Source organism: Scyliorhinus torazame, chromosome 14 (genome assembly GCF_047496885.1).
Source record: "Scyliorhinus torazame isolate Kashiwa2021f chromosome 14, sScyTor2.1, whole genome shotgun sequence".
Taxonomy (NCBI): Eukaryota; Metazoa; Chordata; class Chondrichthyes; order Carcharhiniformes; family Scyliorhinidae; genus Scyliorhinus; species Scyliorhinus torazame.
Window position 1 is genome coordinate 219,586,388 of NC_092720.1, and position 20,224 is coordinate 219,606,611.

The following is a 20,224-nucleotide window of genomic DNA, read 5'->3' on the forward strand; positions in this document are numbered from 1 at the left end:
ACCCAGAAACCACTATTGACAACAGGTTGGCACGAAATGTGTCATTTAATTTCCAAATTGTAAAATCCCAATCAGAATGTAAATAAAAACAATACAAATAGAAATGTCAGAGCATTAAAATAAGTAAATTAAGTATCTTGAACTTTCCCTTGCAGTTCATTGTAGTGCCACGTTCAGCCACACGATGGTGATGTCGAGCTGTACAAAGATCAGTGAAGTTGTACAGCTCGGTATCGCCACCTGCTGCTGGATATCTGGTACTGGCAGGAATACCAACAACTCAAAATGCTTAATCGCTGATCAGACAATTCAGGCAGGACCTTTCTTCACAACTGAAAGAGAATTGAATCAGAAACAAAGGAGGGAAAATAAACATGAGCCTGGACTTCCCACTTCCATGTTGCTGTCACACACCAAGTCCCTATCGGGAAATTCCACACAGCCGGTCGGGACAATGTTCAGAAAATCCCAGGTTGGGAGAGTGAGATTTCCCAGTTTGGGATCTTGCTGTGTGTCAGGAGCTGAATTCACAAATCTGAGCGTGTATTCCGAGTACAGAGAGGATAAGAATGTCCTCCTGGTTTAATAACTGGGACATTGGTGGATAGTTTGAATGTGAGAATGAAAGTGAAATTAGACAGAGCAACACCACTCGCTGATCAGACAATTCAGGCAGGACCTTTCTTCACAACTGAAAGAGAATTGGATCAGAAACAAAGGAGGGAAAATAAACATCAGCCTGAACTTCCCACTCGCTGCGCAACACCACCTCCCCCTGGCTGAGAATGGTATTGCAGCTATAAAATTAATTTTTCAAAAACCATTGCAGCAACTCCTGGTGAGACTGGAACAACATGTTTCCCTGTTCAATTAACCAGCAGGTCAAATTAATAATAAAAACAGAAAGTGCTGGAAAAATGTTCAGCAGGTCCAGTCTGTGGAGAGAGAATCAGAGTTAACGTCTCGAGTGGAATATGAATCTTTTTCAGATGATTTCCAGCATTCGCAGTATTTTGTTTTTATTACAACAGATCAAATTGTTAGATTGTATATAGTTTACTTGATGCAACATCATTACTTGTCAGCAAAACAGTAAACCTAAAACCACAAACTGTCTCTGGATTTATCTTTAACTCAGTAATTTCTCAGAATCTTTATGTTTTTCAGGCCCCCAAATTAATTTCAATGGTCAATTAGTTCACACACCTTCATTTCCAGCTCCAAAGGTGGGTTCAGGATTTCAGTCACTAATATCTGATGATATCTCTCCAGAGTTCCTGTGTTTTGATCTTTATTCAGATAAATAAATTAAATCATTCTTGAAGTAAAAATCATATTTTGCATGGAGCAACACTGCCACCCGCTGGCTGAGATCGGGACTCTACAGATTTATTTTCTCTGCATTACTGACTTTGGCCACCTGGTGGTGGTAGAACACAGTTGTTTCTTTTTGGGGAGATGATTCTGTTGACTGTTTACTGACTATAACTAGCGAAGGGAGCATTCCTATTTGAGTCAGTGAATGGCTCCATTAGACTGTGTAGATATTAGGGATGGACAACAAATGCTGGCTTTGCCATTGACACCCACCTGCTCTGAGCTGCCGCCATGTTCTGGCAGACGCAGGCAAGTGAAAGGGATCACAGTGCGGGGAGGGTAGGGAGGCCTGGGTGGTCATCAAAGGGGAAATCAGGGTCTTGGGGATGGGCCAGAGGATAGAGAGGTCCAGAGGTCATCAGGCCTTAATGTGGGGAGGTGACCACAGAATTGGGGTTCTGAAGGAGACACTGCCTCCTCCACACTCCCCGACGAGAGTTAACATTCCTTAATTCCTTGTTTCCGGGTTTCCCCCATCCTGGGCTGGCATCCGCCTGCCAGTCTAAAAGTTGAGGTTGGACGTAAAACTGCCCTGAAGTGGCCATTAATTGGGGCAAGGGCAGGTTTCCCATCTGAGGTTCTGCCCAACCCAGTGTGAAATCACTGCAGGGTCGGGATGGGTGGGAATCTGGAGGGAATCCCATCCAATAAATTCACACCTCACTCCCGCCACCTCCTCAGGCCCCCCTGAGGGGAGAGAGTAGAGAATCCTGGCTCTAAAGTATGTGTAAATTCAGGAGAAAGTTGGATGCCACAGTGGTTATATTAACTGGAGCTGCTCAATCAGGTAGCTGTTATTTTATTTTCAATTTTTATTTTGTGTATTTTCTTTCTGATAATTTCTGGAAAGATTTTTTGAAACTTATTTTATGGGATGTGGCCAGGCAGCGTTTGTTTCTCATCCCTAACTTCCCTTGAACTGAGTGGCTTGCTGGACCGTTCCAGAGGGAAGTTGACAGTAAACCACATTGTGTTTAAGGGACGTTGTGACAAGTACATGAAGAGGATGGGAATAGAGGGATACGGGCCCCAGATGTGTCCCTGGCGCTGTGATGCAGCAGTGCCAACCACTGCGCCGCTCAATGAATAATCCAGTGGCTCAGACTAATGCTCTGGGCCATGGGTTCAAATCCCACCATCGCAGTTGGTGGAATTTAAATTGAATTGATGATTAAATTCAATCTGGAATTAAAAGTCTGTTTCAGTAATGGTGACCATGGGTGGAATTTCCCAGACCCTTCCCTCCCCCCCCCCCCCCCCACCCCCCCCCCCCCTCCACCCCCCCACCCCCCTCCCTCCCTTCCACTCCCCACAATCATTGGCCACTTACAGGTCATTTCTTGCCCAGCCTCAATGTTTAGACTGGTGGGAGCGGTTCCCGGGCATGGGCGAAGCCCCAAAATGATCAGGATTGGGCTTCGGGTGGGAAGGATAGGCTGCCTCCATCAAAACTCCCCTTCTAACTTTGGGCCACCCCCAGGTTAGGTCCGGTGTTGACTGATCCTCCCTGCCAACCCCCCAGTTCTACCCTGACACCCCAATCACCCACTATCCACCCTCCAAGGCCTTCCCTGCCCTCCCACCCAGAAACCACAAAAACCTACCTTCCCATCCGGACCTGGGATTCAGGCTCTGTGCACTTCATGAACTTCCACTTCTGTCCACTGCTGCTGCTGGCGCTGCAGGGACAAGAGAGCTGCCAGCCAATCAGATTGGTCGATATCTCTTTCGGGTGGGATTTCCTCCCGAGTGAGGGGCAGAAGACCCGTTTCCAGCCAATGAACGCTCATTGGAGTGTGACATGGCTGTGGGACAGGTAGTGTCAGTGAGAAACCCCAACATCTGAAACATCCTGGCCATGGATACTGTACAGAGATGTGAGAGTGTGAGCAATAGGAAACCATGTAGGAACCATTGTGTAACATCCAAGTTAAATGAGCGAACAATGCAGAACTATTTACTGAGACACGGATTGAACCCGGCCTGAAAATGATGCTCCATTATCATTAGTAATCATCTCAAATCCCCCAACTCGAGGGTGGCACATGGAGCAGTGGTTAGCACTGGGATTAAGGCGCTGAGGATCCGGGTTCGAATCCCGGCTCCGGGTCACTGCCCGTCTGGAGTTTGCACATTCTCCCCGTGTCTGAGTGGGTTTCACCCCCACAACCCAAAGATGTGCAGGTTAGGTGGATTGGCCATGCTAAATTGCCCTTTAATTGGGAAAAAATATAATTGGGTACTCTAAAATTAAAATTAAAATTCCCCAACTCAAAGAACATGTTCCACAAGAGTTTTCACAATAGTGAATGTGCTGCTATCACCTCGAGCTGATACTGAGAATAAACAAATCCAGCCGCTCTTTACATTGACAAACACAATGGGGGGGATTTTCTGCTGGTCTTCACCACGGGCGAGAATGACGACATTCGTGGAAAATCTCCCGAGGCTGCGGGAACGGGAATCTCGGCGGCGAGATTTTGTTCTCTGATTTTCCCGCCCCTCGCTGGTGACGTGACGATTGGGCGGGAACCTGATTTCAATCGATTTTAATAAATGTACAAGTTCTTAAAGGGCTTCCCCGCCATCTGTTGCCCCGATAAAGAATTCCCCCCTCGCTGACGTCACATCGGTGAGGGTCACAGCAGGTATTTAAAAACTTGAAGCAGTCGAGGGGAACCCGCCAGGGACACAAAGTGAGTATAGACCCTTGGGAGGGGAGGGGGGGAGTCACAAAGAGGCACAAATAACTTCCCAGAAATGTGATGGAAGCAGGGGTCCAGTGAGAGGGTGGAATTGAAGGAAATCAGTATCAGTCAGATAATGGTGCTGGGTGAATGAATGAGGTTAAAGGCTGACAAATCACCAGGGCCTGATAATCCCCATCCCAGATTATTAAAGGAATTGGCTCTGGAAATGTTGGACACATTGGTGACCATCTTCCAAAATTCTATAGACCCTGGAGCAGTTCCGACAGATTGGAGGGTGGCAAATATAACCCCACTGATTAAAAAGGGAGGGAGAGAAAAAAGGGAGAATTACAGAGCAGTTAGCCTGACACCAGGAGTGGGGAAGATTCTGGAGTCTATTATAAAAGATGTGATAACAGAATATTTGGAAAGTATTAATGGGATTGTAAAAAGCCAGCATGGGTTTATGAAGGGAAATCATGTTTAACAAATCTGCTGAAGTTTTTTTGAAGATGTCACTGTTGAGTAGACAAGGGAGAACCACTGGATGTGGTATATTTTGATTTTCAGAAGGCATTTGATAAGGTCCCTCATAAGAGTGTAGACAGTGGCAAAATGCCTGCAGTCACACACTTATGTTTCTTAAAGACATTTACCCAGGTACTCTGTCATATTGAAACCAACAAGAAACCACACACCTCAGATTCTGATGAAACAGTCGGCACTTTATTCCCCAAATAATTAAAGTAAATTAATTTAACATTGACTACAATACTTCTGTCCATCTGCCCGAGAACCTTCTCACTAATACTTCCCGTGTTGTGCACAAACTTGTCAGGTTCTGGCAAAGTTGGCTCCCTCTTTCTGTCTCTCTCTCTCTCTGTCTGTCTCCCTCTCTGTCTGTCTCCCTCTCTCTCCCTCTTTCTCTCTCTCTCTGTCTGTCTCTCTCTCTCTCTGTCTGTCTCCCTCTCTCTCCCTCTTTCTCTCTCTCTCTGTCTGTCTCTCTCTCTCTCTGTCTGTCTCCCTCTCTCTCCCTCTTTCTCTCTCTCCTTTTTGTCTCTGTCTCTCTCTCTCTGTCTCTCTCTGTCACTGCCTCAGCCGACTCTCTGGGTCGGGTGTCTGTCAGTCTTGGGTGGAGGTTTCTTGCTCGATGGAATGGATGAGAGAGAGAGATTCAGGGTCAGCCTTCAGTCTCTAGACTGTCGTCTCCTCCAGTCAGGGTGCTGCCCTGAATTGGTTTGGATGTGTGGGGAAGGTTGTCCTTTCCCTCCGCCCAGGTGCCGTTCTGTCCGGAGAGAGGGTTCAGATACAAAAGCCTCCTTTGTCTCTGCTGAGATTCTGTTTGTCTTGTGTCCATTCGCGCTCCTTCCTTCTGCTGCTTCCAGTCAGCACCTGACTGCTGGAGTCCGGCGGGGCTGCGCTCTGTCTGCTTTTGCCAGACTGCGGATTTCAGCAGACTTTGGACAAGTCTGCTTTTAAATCCCAGCCTGTCCCGGGATGTGGGGACATTGGGAGCAGTGTTTAGCGGATAGGGATTATTTCCCAGTCTGGGGTGGAAACAAATGTCCAGGGCCCCCGCCCGCCGGCGGGAATCTCTGAGCAGAGAAGATGTTGTCATGGTGACGCCGGCCTGACACCAGCACCTGCTCAGGGCCAAGGTTGTGTGAAAATGTTTCCTTGATCCCTGCAGGAAGCAGTTGGCGGGGTTCAGATTGTTGCCCAGTGACGAGCATGATGAAGGAGGGGAAGGGCAGGGTGTGAGTGGCTCGGCCCCAGGAGGGCTCTGCTTGGGGGGGGCTGACTTTATCTGGTGGACATGGTACCATCCAGTTTTTCCTGTGTCCAACAAGAGCTTATACACGGAGGGACTGGCTTTGTCAGCAATGGAGTGGGGACCTGGGAATCTCGGAGCAAGGAAGGAGTCAGGCTGGAAAACCTGGAGCACGAGTTGCTGCCCCACTTCATATTCCAAAGGGGGGACTTTGGCATCGAAGTCGGCCTGATTTCATTTCTGCCCTTGTCCAATTCTCACCGCTGCAGACTGTTGGGCAGCTTGTATGTTCCCAAGTCGTGTTCGCAATGTGGTCTCATGAGTGAGGCGGTGACCTGTGGTTCAGAGAGGTCAAGGCCTAGGAGGGGTTCGATGCCTCTCAGGGGGATCCTGGTCATTAGGAGGTTGGGGGTGAAACCGGTGGAACTTGACACCGAGTTCCGTCCAAGCATCAGGATGAAAGTTAGCCCCATGTCCCAGGCGGGGCTGTTTTCCTGAACAGTTTTCCTGAGCGTTCCTTTAAGGATGTGATTCATTCATTCGTTTGACAATTGTCACTGGACTGGGGCTGATCGGCCAGGTGGAATTTTTAATTCATGCTGAGCAGCCACATGACTTCCTGCATCACTTGGCCAGTGAAGTGGGGGCCTTGGTCTGACTCAATACCCCGGGGGAGGCCCCATCGGCTAAAAACCTGCTGCACCAAGGTTTTGGAGGCAACTTTAGCTGTGTTTGTTGGAGTGGGGAAAGCTTCTACCCATTTGGTGAAGGTCTCCATGGTAACCAGTGCGTATTTAAATGCCCCGGACAGGTGGTCAATGTGGAGGTTTGTCCGGGGGTCCTCGGCTGGTCGAGTGGGCCTTAGCTCACCCTGATGGGTGTATCAATGCGGTGGTTTTGTGCACAGATTAGGCAGTTGTCACTGTCGTGTCTGAGATCTTTATCAAGACCAGGCCACCAACACAGGACTTTGAATCATAGAATCATAGAATTTACAGTGCAGAAGGAGGCCATTTGACCCATCGAGTCTGCACCGGCTCTTGGAAAGAGCACCCTACCCAAGCCCACACCTCCACCCTATCCCCATAACCCAGTTTCCCCACCCAACACTAAGGGCAATTTTGGACACTAAGGGCAATTTAGCATGGCCAATCCACCTGACCACATCTTTGGACTGTGGGAGGAAACCAGAGCATCCGGAGGAAACCCACGCACACACGGGGAGAACGTGCAGACTCCACACAGACAGTGACCCAAGCCGGGTATCGAACCAGAGACCCTGGAGCTGTGAAGCAATTGTGCTAACCACTGCGCTACCTGATCTTTCCCCTATGGCTTCTCCCCCCCCCCCCCCCCCCAATGGCCCTGGCCATCAGGGCATTGGTAGGTTATTGATTGGGGTTTTGGGTGGGTCCAATGTCGAGTGCCCCCTTCAGGACGACTCCTCTTTTACAGTTATTCCCCCTTTCCATCGGGGTATTCCCCCCGTGTCAGTTGTTTTATTTTGCTGTCAGCACCCTGGGCCTCTTTAACATCTTCTCGGTTTGCTTGACTGCGATCGCACTGATTTGCTGCGGAATGGGCGGTTGCCATGGTTCCCCCTTTCAGACTCCCTGTCTATCGAGCCCGTCGTCTCGGATATTCCCCATCGGAGAAGTCTTGTGGTCTGATCCGCCCCCCCCCCCCCTCCCCCGGGGCAGGGTGAAGTCTGGATCTCAGTAAGGGGGGGGGGGGGGGGGGGGGTGCTGAGGGAAGAGGTTTCCCGTCTGCTGAAACGAAACCCCTTTGTTGCCATGGTGACAGGAAATGTGTGCGGCTGTTGCAGACGTACATACTGTGTGAAAGTGTGTCTGTGGGTGGGGAGGATGGAGCTTGATGTCCCACTATGTCTGTTCCAGCAGCTAACCCAGCAGCCTGAGCACTCATCTTGGTGGGCAGTTTGAAAGCTCTCTCTCCCTGAACATTCCCTTGGTGATCTTCCATATAGACCCCATATCCACTTTCTCCAATCCCAGTCCCCACCATCGCTGATCTGTCAATGGAAACTTTCAGTGGTTGATCCCCACTTTTCCACCCCCCCCCGCCCCCTTGGATTTGGGCACAAACGGTCCCTTGGGATTGTTTGGGGCTATAATCTGGCACTGCTGGTGGTCTCCGCAGTAGTTGAGGTTTTCTGCTAAATATGTGGGGATCTTATATTCGTCTGACCGTGATGTCCCTCCCCTGAAGCATGAGGGTCCATCTGGCCATCCGGTTCTGACTAACGGTCCCGTCTTTAATCTGCCCATTGAGTAATAACTGTGGGTGGGGGTCTGCTCTCTGAGGGTAGTGAGGGGGTTAAGGCCGACGATGTGGGAGAAATACTGAACGGCCCAGAAAACCGCCAGTAGATGTCGCTCACAGATCGAGTGGATGAGCTTCTGTTCAATCCCATGTTTCCCGTGGGTGATTATCATTCCCAGATACGAGATCCGGAACTTTGGCTTTTTTTTAGGATTAACCTCGAGTCCCAGATGGATCAGTAAATGTAAGAGCTCCTTTAGGAGGAGGATGTGCTCTTCCCTGGTGTCTGTTTGTAAAAAGAGGTCGGCTGCGTATTAAACAAGACCAACCGGCTTTGAAAAGGTCTCAAACCCTTTTGCCAGTCGCTGGTGAAAAATTGATGGAGAGTTGTGAAAGTCCTGTGGCAAACAGATCCAGATGCACTGTTGCCCTTGGAAAGGTGAAAGTGAATATGTCATGGCATCGTCTATCTAAGGGGATGGACCAGAAACATTGATGAGCAGCACGGTGAAGGAGCGGGCACTGTGGAGGTCAACTGTTTCCTGACACACCTCATCGGTAGAGGATAGTTATTTAGGATAAATATTAAGCCCCAATTTTACCCATTTTAAATTAAGGATTTCAACACTTTCATAACCTCAGGTCATCTCAAAACATAACAGCTTCCAAAACAGCATCACACAGCATAATTCACTTTACTACACAAAAGAACCTGATACATGGAAAAGCAGTAGAGATTAAAACAAGCACTTTAACTGAACTAATGAATATATTTTTCAGGACAGTGTCCAAGGACAGGGCAGCATCTATAGCAACAGCATGGCAAAGACAAGATAACATGAAGGCTCTATTGTTATAACAGCTAAGTCAGCAAAAGACCAGTTCAAACTGGCCTTGATAACACCACAATATTACATTCTTTAACATACACAAGTATGCAGATACGAAACAATTAGAACTAATGTTGCATATTAAAGCTGGACGGCTTGCTGTCAAATCATATGTGTTTGAGTCTAACCCAAACCAATTAGGATTATATGGGGGTGTAATTAGATGGCTTCAGACAGAAAGGAAACAGTATAACTGTAAAGTTTTGTTCGGCCATTTTTAGTTGGAGTTGAATTTGAAGCTGGAGCTGGGCTGGATCATTAGCTCGATTTCTTTCTCGCTTTTTCATGAATCATCAATACTTTGATCTGAACTCTGTCTCCCTGTATTCATTTTTCATTTTCAGACTTTGACTTTTAAAGTTATTGCGAGCTGTTTGTCTGAGCAAGAAGATAATTTCCGTGATTCTTTGAAAACTTCAAATTGTCTACGAATTGCCTTTTAAATGACTTTCAAATTTTAATCAATAGAAAACAAATAAAACGATTCTTATTTGCACCTGAGAAGTTTTAACTTAAATTTCTACTGAGTTCTAGTAATGGCAAAGGGCAGCTGAAACCGAACGGTAGATCTATCAGGCACCCGGGGCTGACTTCATCATGGTCTCGATGGTCACGACAGTGGGTGCTGTAATTGGGGTCATCTTGCTTCGCTCTCTGGAATCAATGGTCAGCCTCCAGGAGTCGTTGGGCTTCCGTACGGGCCAAATCGGAGAGTTATTTGTCAAGGCGACCAGGTGAAGGACCCCTTTTGCTCATAAACTGTCGATAACTTTGGCCAATTGACGCCCCCCCCCCCCCCCCCCCCCCCCCGGTCGTATCCAACAGGGGCCAGGATGTGGTCCAGATGCCACCGCCTGTGTCCTGTGGGCCGGGCAGGGCTGAATGAACTGTGGGGTCTGGCACATTCTGATCCATTTAGTTTCCTCGTTGTCATCCAACCCGTGTCGCTCTCTCTCTGGATTTGGATCATCAAAGAATGTGAAGGGGTCAGATGTGGGTCAAAGACGGGCAGCTTCTTGTCAATCTCGGCTAATTGTGCTGCCAAGAAGGGGGTGGTGTTCAGGTCACTGAGCCATTCCGGTGGCAGGTTATTAATGGGCGGGGAGGAGGGGGGCGGCAGAGAGGCCAGGGTTATTCCGGAAGGGGGCCGAACAAATTGCTACATTTCTGCTCCAGCTTCTCTGCCGTGACTAGGGCCACCTCTCGCTGCCAAATTGCCTTCTGTTCCCCCCAATCTGCACTTTCACATTGTGTGTGCAACTGAGCCATTGGATCCAATTCTCCTGGATTCTCTGACCCTCTTCCTCAGCTCGGAGTTTGAGTTTTTCCAACTCCTCTTTGACACCCTCTAGCCGCTCGCTGAGCTTTCTAACTTCACCATCTTTGCCCCGTGAGTATTGAAGGCTGCAGGCTGCTGCTACATCCCTGCTCAATCTGGAGGCATGTTTGTGTCTGTCCGAGACCTTCCCACTAATACTTCCCGTGTTGTGTGTGAACCGCACTGACCTCCTCAGAAGACAAGCATGGGACACAACCAACAGAGTACCCTTCGTCGTCCAATACTTTCCCGGAGCGGAGAAACTCCGACATCTTCTTCGCAGCCTTCAACACGTCATTGATGAAGATGAACATCTTGCCAACGTCATCCTCACACCCCCACTACTTGCCTTCAAACAACCGTGCAACCTCAAACAAACCATTGTTTGCAGCAAACTATCCAGCCTTCAGAACAGTGACCATGACACCACACAACGCTGCCATGGCAATCTCTGCAAGACGTGCCAGATCATCAACATGAATACCACCATTACACGTGAGAACACCACCCACCAGGTACGCGGTACATATTCGTGCGACTCGGCCAACGTTGTCTACCTCATACGCTGCAGGAAAGGATGTCCCGAAGAGTGGTACATTGGTGAGACCATGCAGACACTGCGACAACGAATGAACGGACATCGCGCGACAATCAGCAGGCAGGAATGTTCCCTTCCAGTCGGGGAACACTTCAGCAGTCAAGGGCATTCAGCCTCTGATCTCCGGGTAAGCGTTCTCCAAGGCGGCCTTCAGGACACGCGACAACGCAGAATCGTCGAGCAGAAACTTATAGCCAAGTTCCGCACACATGAGTGCGGCCTCAACCGGGACCTGGGATTCATATCGCATTACATTCATCCCCCACCATCTGGCCTGCGAAATCCTACCAACTGTCCTGGCTTGACACAATTCACACCTCTTTAACCTGGGGTTACCCCATCTCTGGATCTGTAAAGATTTAATCACCTGCTAATGCTCGCATTCCAAGCATTGTCAAGCATCTTTGAATTTCTCCATATATATGTTTCTGGAACAAACCTCTTCATTCACCTGAGGAAGGAGCAGTGCTCCGAGAGCTGGTGTTCGAAACAAACATGTTGGACTTTAACCTGGTGTTGTCAGACTTCTTACTGCGCTCACCCCAGTCCAGCGCCGGCATCTCCACATCGTGTATGAACTTGTCAGCTTCTGGCAATGTTAGCAGGATATAAAAGTTTCTCTCTCGCTCTGTCTGTCTCTCTCTCTCTGTCTGTCTCTCGATGTCTCTCTCTCTGCCTGTCTGTCTCTCTCTCTCTGTCTGTCTGTCTCTGTCTTTCTCTCTCTCTATCTCTCTCTGTCTCCCTCACTCTCTGTCTGTCTCTGTCTGTCTCTCGCTCTGTCTATCTCTATCTATCTCTCTGTCTTTCTCTCTGTCTCTCTCTCACTCTCTCTGTGCCACTCTCTCTCTCTGTCTCTCTATCCCTCTCTGTCTCCCTCTCTCTGTCTCCCTCTCTCTGTCTCCCTCTCTCTCTGTCTCTCTCTCACTCTCTCTGTGTCGCTCTCTCTCTGTCTTTCTCTCTCTCTATCCCTCTCTCTCTCTGTCTCCCTCTCTCTCTCTGTCGCTCTCTCTCTCTCTCTGTCTGTGTGTCTCTCTCTCTCTCTCTCTGTCACTACCTCAGGCAACTCTCTAGGTTGAGTGTCTGTCAGTCTTGGGTGGAGGTTTCTTGCTTGATGGAATGGATGAGAGAGAGAGATTCAGGGTCAGCCTCCAGTATATAGACTGTCATCTCCTCCAATCAGGGTGCAGCCCTGAATTGGTTTGGATGTGTGGGGAAGGTTGTCCTTTCCCTCCGCCCAGGTGCCGTTCTGTCCGGAGAGAGGGTTCAGATACAAAAGCCTCCTTTGTCTCTGCTGAGATTCTGTTTGTCTTGTGTCCATTCGCGCTCCTTCCTTCTGCTGCTTCCAGTCAGCACCTGACTGCTGGAGTCCGGCGGGGCTGCGCTCTGTCTGCTTTTGCCAGACTGCGGATTTCAGCAGACTTTGGACAAGTCTGCTTTTAAATCCCAGCATCCTCCTCAGTTGGCCAAATTTTAGGTTAAATGTCCCGGCAGCCAATTGGCTACAAGAGGTTAGTTGGCAAAATTAAATGGGATTGTGGGTAATGTACTGATGCGGATGAGGAATTGGTGACAGACAGGAAACAGGGAGTGGGAATAAATGGATCTTTTTCCGAGTGGCAGGCAGTGACTAGTGAGGTACCACAGGGGTCAGTGTTTGGGCCCGAGCTGTTCACAATATCTATACACAACCTGGATGAGGGAACCAAATGTAACATTTCTAAGTTTGTGGATGACACAAAACTGGGTGGAATTGTGAGTTGTGAGGAGGATGCAAGGAGGCTTCAAGGTGATTGAGACAAGTTGAGTGAGTGGACAAACACATGGCAGATGCAGGATAACGTGGCTAAATGTGAAGTTATTCACTGCGGTGTGAAAAACAGAAAGGAAGAGGATTATTTAAATGGTAATGTATTGGGAAGTGTGGATGTACAAAGGGTTCTGGGTCCTTGTACACCAGCCAATCAAAGTGGAGAGGCAGCTGCAGCAAGCAATTAGGAAGGTGAATGGTTTGTTGGCCTTCATTGTGAGAGGATTGGAGTTCAGAAGTAGGGATGTGTCACTGCAGTTATACAGGGCCTTGGTGAGACCACACCTGGAGTATTGTGAGCAGTTTTGGTCTCCCTGCCTGAGAAAGGATTTACTTGTCACAGAGGGAGTGCAGCGGTGATTCACTCGGCTAATACTGGGGTTGGGGGGACAGTGCAATGAGGAGAGAATGATTCGACTGGGCCTGTGTTCACTCGGGTTTAGAAAGACGAGAGGAGATCTGCGTGTTTGTGTGGGCCTCACCCCCAACAACCCAAAGATATGCAGTGCAGGTGGATTGGTCACGATAAATTGCCCTTTAATTGGGGAAAACTAAATTTAGAGTACCCAATTCATTTTTTCCAATTAAGGGGCAATTTAATGAGGCCAATCCGCCTAACCTGTACATCTTTGGGTTGTGGGGGTGAGACCCACGCAGACACAGGGAGAATGTGCAAACTCCACATGGTTAGTGACCCAGAGCCGGGATCGAACCTGGGACCTCGGCGCCGTGAGGCAGCAGTGCTAACCACTGCATCTCTGTGCTGCCCTGGGGAAAACATTTTGTTAAACTAAATGTGTGCTGCAAGGGCAAAACTGACCAAGAATTGTACATATGTCCCGAAAGACATACTTGTTAGGTGAATCGGATATTCTGAATTCGCCCTCCAAGTACCCGAACAGGCGCCGGAATGTGGAGACCAGCGGCTTTTCACATTAACTTCATTGCAGTATTAATGGAAGTCCACTTGTGATAATAAAGATTATTGTTAATAGAATTATTATTCTAAGATCTGATTGAAACGTATAAAATTCTAACAGGGCTGGACAGACTAGATTCAGGGCAGATGTTTTCCCTGGTTGGGGAATCTCGAACCAGGGGACACAGTCTCAGGATACGGGGTAGACCATTCAGGACCGAAATTAGGAAATATTTCTTCATTCAAAGGGTTGTGAACCTGTGGAATTCCAGACCACAGGAAGTGACCACAAATCCCTGAAATATTCCCTGGCTCTACCTTCCTGACTTATCTCCGGAGCATCTTGACAACAAGGACTCCAACGCCAGACTCCTATTCATTGACTACAGCTCCGCCTTCAACACCATAATCCCAGCCAAGCTTGTATCCAAACTCCAAAACCTAGGACTTGGCTCCTCCCTTTGTAACTGGATCCTCGACTTCCTGACCCATAGACCACAATCAGTGAGGATAAACAACAACACCTGCTCCATGGTAGTCCTCAATACCGGGGCCCCGCAAAGCTGCATAATTAGCACCCTACTATACTCCCTCTGCACACACGACTGTGGGGCAAAATTTGGCTTCAACTCCATCCACAGGTTTGCTGATGACACGACCGCAGTGGGTCAGATCTCAAACAACGATGAGTCAGAATACAGGAAAGTGGGCAGCATAATCAAAGACCCCTCCCACCCAGATTATTCTCTCTTCTTCCATCAGGCAGAAGAAACAAAAGTCTGAGATCACGGACGAGCAGATTCAAAATCAGCTTCTTCCCCGCTGTTACCAGACTCCTGAATGACTCACCTATGGACTGAACAGATCTCTCCACACATCTTCTCTACTCAGGAGTACTACACTTCGTATGTTCACCCAATGTCTCTGTGTATGTATTTACATTGTGTATCTATCGTATGTTTTTCATGTATATAACGATCTGTCTGGACAGTGCGCAGAACAATAGGTTTCACTGTACCTCAGCACACGTGACAATAAATCCAAATATTGAAGAAAGAGACAGATACTTTTTACATTTCAATGGCATCAAGGGGTTTGGGGAGAAAGCGGGAATGTGGCATTGAGATAGAGGATCAGACACAATCATATTGAATGGTGGAGCAGGCTCGAAGGGCCGAATGGCCTACTCCTTTTTCATATGTTTCTGTGTTTATGTGTGGGGTTTGGGGGGGGGGGGGGGGGTTGCACCTGTGCTTGTGGGGGGTGGGTTTGCCCCTGTGCTTGTGGGGGAGGGGGTTCCCCGTATCCGTGGGGGTGGGGCTGTATTATTTTAACACAGATCAGGGCGCCCCGATCTCGGTGGAGCCGGCGTTGCCGGATCTATCAGGCCCCGCCCTGCCAGCGTGAGGGTGAAAACCACGGCCATAGATTTTCTGAGGTCAGAGTGCCAGAGAATCTGGAGAGAAAACTCAGCTGTGCAGCTGGAGAGCTACACACCGGCTTTCTCTCTCTAACCAGCTCTCTGTGCACAGAGAGCAAAATCCCACCCAATGTGTCAAAGAGCAGCACGGAGTTAATTCCTTATGGATCGTGAAAAAGGGTCAGGAATGACCAGGATGCTGAAGAGAATGGAGATTCTCGTCATTCACAAAAAGTCCCATCTGGTCAGTGTGTGAAATAGTCCCTCCGAATCAAACTGCCTCTGCCCGGCTTCACACACTGATCCCTGTTTGGGCAGAGATGTGAAAGTGAGTGTCTGCCTCCTCAAAACCAGACCGTTCCCGATTGGCAGCTTTGATTGGCAGCCTGCCCTGGGGAAGGAAAACTCTGATTTGAAACTCCAGCCATGGGTCAAATAGTAAAGTCTTCATTGGCTGACAGTGCGGAAGGAGACAGACAAGACCAATGGTCTGGATGTCGAAAGAGCTGCTGAGGCTCTCCAGCTTGTTCAGTATCGAGGAAAAGGACAAGTGTAAAGTTAAAAGCTGCAGCCTTTCAGCTGCTACACTGTGACACACATTACACCAGTGCAGCAATAGCTGCCTCAGAGCAGAGAGCGGCTCTGTACAAACCTCACCCACTTCAATATACTCACTTTGCAGCTTGTTCAACAAATCAACTCAACCAACACCCCCAGCATCAGTATGCAAAGCCCTGAGGGCTGGGGGAGGAGTCAGCCAGCACCAGAGACATTTCAGACTCACTTTTAATTCAAATATTATTCTTGGAAAAAATTCAGACAACCTTGTAATTCTCCAAAGCTGATTTTTATCAAAAAATCTTCATTTTCACAGTGATATAAGTTTCAGTCAAAATTCATAACAAATAAATACCAAACATCTAACTTGAGTTGGAGTCAGGCTGGGTTTACGTAAAGGGACAGGTCAGGAGGGGCTGGACAATATGTTTCAGTTTGTGTTTCCCACAAAGTAAAACACAACTTGACCATCCGTGCCTGGGGCTGCTTTGAGACAGAAGTATATGAAGGAGAGCAGCAGGCTGCCAGTCACTCACAGGACACAATCCCCACCTCCTCCCATCCTCTCTCCACCCACCCCCACCACCAACAGACCTTCACTCCCATCGCCTGGGTTCAATTATTCCCTGTCGTTCACTCTAACCCTGTTTATTCTTGATTCTGCTCCGGGTTTTGTCTCCAGCTCTCAAAGTGGGCAGGACCGAGAGCAGCAAATAACAATAATTCCTTGATGTGGCGATGCCGGCGTTGGACTGGGGTGGGCACAGTAAGAAGTCTGACACCAGGTTAAAGTCCAACAGGTTTGTTTCGAATTGCTAGCTGTCAGAGCACTGCTCCTTCCTCAGGTGAATTCCGTGAGTATTGCAGTGAACGTCATGAGGGAATTACTGAACTGAATATGTTCAGTAGCGGAGCAGGAACATTGAAACTGAAAGTGGTTTGAATCAGGAAGTGCTGAGTGTGAACATGGCTTCCACACAGCAGGAGGAGAGTTGGTCCGAGGATTTAATTTGTTCCATTTGTCTTGATTTCTTCACTGATCCGGTTTCACTGGAGTGTGGACACAACTTCTGCCGCTCCTGTATCACCCAGTGTTGGGAAAAGAAGGAGAGAAACTCCTGCCCGGAATGTAGACAGGAGTTTCCAGAAAGAATCCTCAGAGGAAGTCGGATCTTAGTGAATCTGGCTGAGAAAGCTCGAAAATTAAAGCTGAATGGGAAAGAGAAGGAAAGTAAACTTCACTGTGAGGAACATCAGGAAGAACTGAAGCTGTTTTGTGAAACTGACAAGAAATTGACCTGTGTGAATTGTGTAGTTTCGCGGGAACACAGAGAACACCGCTTCATCCCGATTAAAGAAGCTGTTGAAATCTACAAGGTAAAAGGGACAGATTTGATCCCCTGATTATCTGATCACATTTTCAGGATCTAACACTTTTATTTTCTGATTTTCTCTCCCAATCCCAGGATGGGGTGAAATCTTCCTTCGATTCTCTCACGGAGAAGAAATCGACGGTTCTAGAAATGGAGCAGCAGCAGAAACAGAAGATTTCCCAAATTAGGGTAAAGTCTCCCTGAGCTGAGCTTCCAAATTTAATTCATTATTTTGTTGTGTTTATTACAGAAACATATTATTTTTAATGTTTCTTCTTATAGAAACAGTCGGTCAGTCTGCAGAGCCACATCACATCCGAGTTCACTAAAATGCACCAGATTCTCACTGAGAAAGAGCAGCGTTTCATCCGAGATCTCAGGGAAGAAGAGGAAAAAATTCTAAAACCAATGGAGGAAAATCTTTGTGAAATTCAGGAGAATTTAAATTCTATTCAGGAGAAACTCTCAAAGTTGGAAAACCAGTTGGAACAAAAAGACGGAGTGAGATTTCTGAAGGTGAGGGATTATATTTCAGTTTCGTTCAGTGAACGTTCACAGTCACAACATGATCCACACGAGCCTCCTCCCATCCTACTTCATTTCCCTGTCAATATATCCTTCTGTTCCTTTCTCCCTCATCTGTATCCAGCTTCTCCTTAAATGTATCCCTGGCTTTCCCTGGGTGGGTGGAATTTAATGCTGTTCCCCCCCAGGGTACATTTAGTCAGGATGTGGGGTGAGTGGAAGGGGACATGGGGAATGACACTGTGTGGAGTTTCTGTTGTCTTTCCATCTCTACACAGATTAAGTCCGTGGTGGTAAGTCTTGTGGGACAGCCTTCCTGTAACCAATTTAGCCCCTTAACAGGGCAATGAATGTTCTCATCCTGCTGTCACTGGTATTCCCTCAGCAATGAGCAGGGGTCTCACAATACGGGAAGCCTGAAAATCAAACCCTGTTGGGGTTACTGGTGGGATTCTGGGAGGGGATGGGGGGAGAGGGGGTGGGATTGAGGCTGTAGCGGGAATGCCCTTGTTCAGTTGCACTGTGTACCTGATTGAGGGACTGTAAGAGGTTCACGCTCCCGTTTCCTCTGACTGATGGTTCTTGACTTGAGGATTTTGTAAAGGACAAAATTACACAGACACGGGGATTGGCTCAACCACAAACTTGTTGTTTAGTGAAAACACTCCCAACACCCGAATACAAAGAGCTGTAAATAGTGTAAATAACATCACACAGCATTTAATTGGTTTTCCCGATTTAAATCCCTCCACAATTTAACCTCGGCTTCCACATAAACACACAAATCACCACAACTTATTAAAAAGCCTCTCCTGAAAATCCACAGACAAAACCCCACATTTCAGCCCAAACGTTCCTCAATTCAAACCCAAATCCCCCCAGGATTTGGATGTTACACTGAAGTTATTTTAAATCCTCAGCCCCAATCCCCCTCGGATTTGGCTGATAAATTACAATTCCCCACCCGGCTGCTCCTTCTGGTGTGAATTGTAGGCCCGGGAGCCAGGTTGACCGTTCTTGACCCTCCTTCTTGACTGCAGTGCCAGACCCTTGGATCTTGTCCTTTTAATGATGATTCTTATCGGAATATCACAAACACATTTCCTGAAGCCATCCTGCTGGAGGGTCAGTGCTCAGCACCTTTCAATCTCTTTACACACTCATTTTCAATCCCAGGGTCGCGGCGTTCCCGATCGCGGGAAGTGGGATCCTCATAAAATCCAACCCATGGGGTTTAAACTGAATTGAAAAAGCAGCAGTTAATGATGTTGGAATCAGGTTTAAACTGGCTTCACAGACTCATTAATGAGACTAATTAACTTCCTGCCGCTAGTCCGGTGCATTGACCCCTTCCCGACTCTGACTTAATCCCGGGAGGTTTTCCTGCCATCGACAGACTGAGCCGTGTCCTCTCGTGTGATTCCCTATGTCCGGACACCATGCTCGCTGCTGTGACAGACTGGAGTAAATTCCACCCCGTGTGACAGTGAGTTCCACATTCCCATCACTCTCTCGGAAAGAAGTTTCTCCTGAACTCCCGATTGGATTTATTTGTAACTTTATGGTTGTGTTATGTAATTTGGAAGAACACAAGCTGCCACTTGATGCAGTTTTGAGTAAAGGTTGCTCCAAACTTTGAAGTGAGTTGAATGTGTTTTATTGAACTATTAGCACAGTTCTGAATGAGTTCGACTCTCGGCTAATCTAAATGTAGTAACTCAGTCTAACTGAACCAGCCTTGCTCTAAGCCACGTGCTGGGGTGTGATGCTGAGGATACACCCTGTCTCACTCTGTAGATGTTGGTCTGTGGAAAGAGGCGGGGTGTGAGTGCCTCATCCCTTTTATAGTGAGATACCACCCCTCAGTGTCCTGACTGCTCATTGGTCGTGTCCAAATTCTATGTGTTCATTAGCTGCATGTTTGCATATCTTAGAACACAGTACGAAGTCTTACAACACCAGGTTAAAGTCCAACAGGTTTGTTTCGATGTCACTAGCTTTCGGAGCGCTGCTCCTTCCTCAGGTGAATGAAGAGGTCTGTCCCAGAAACACATATATAGACAAATTCAAAGATGCCAAACAATGCTAGGAATGCGACCATTAGCAGGTGATTAAATCCTTACAGATCCAGAGATGGGGTAACCCCAGGTTAAAGAGGCGTGAATTGTATCAAACCAGGACAGTTGGTAGGATTTCGCAGGCCAGATGGTGGGGGATGAATGTAATGCGACATGAATCCCAGGCCCCGGTTGAGGCCGCACTCATGTGTGCGGAACTTGGCTATAAGTTTCTGCTCGGCGATTCTGCGTTGTCGCGGGTCCTTAGAACATACTGTGCAGAAGGAGGCCATTCGGCCCATCGAGTCTGCACCGACCCACTTAAGCCCTCACTTCCACTCTAATCCCATAACCCAATAACCCCCCACAGACCTTTTTGGACACTAAGGGCAATTTAGCATGGCCAATCCACCTAACCTGCACGTCTTTGGACTGTGGGAGGAAACCGGAGCACCCGGAGGAAACCCACGCAGACACGGGGAGAACGTGCAGGGTCCGCACAGTTAGTGACCCAGTGGGGAATCGAACCAGGGACCCTGGTGCTGTGATGCCACTGTGCTAGCCACTTGTGCTATCGTGCTACTATATCATGACATATCTTATGTTTCTATCCCTATTTCTGGATTCTCTACAGTGTA

The 20,224-nt window shown here is 48.1% G+C and overlaps 1 protein-coding gene across 1 annotated transcript in view; it reads left to right on the forward strand.

The window, feature by feature from the left end:
• Positions 1-16,206: 16,206 nt before the first annotated feature.
• Positions 16,207-20,224, forward strand: part of LOC140389174 (uncharacterized) — a 169,390-nt gene continuing 165,372 nt past the window's right edge. Inside the window, exons 1-3 of the mRNA XM_072473335.1 lie at positions 16,207-17,008; positions 17,098-17,193; positions 17,287-17,520. Coding sequence (XP_072329436.1) covers positions 16,598-17,008; positions 17,098-17,193; positions 17,287-17,520 — 741 coding nt within the window. The 5' untranslated portion in view covers positions 16,207-16,597. The remainder of the gene's footprint in view (positions 17,009-17,097; positions 17,194-17,286; positions 17,521-20,224) is intronic.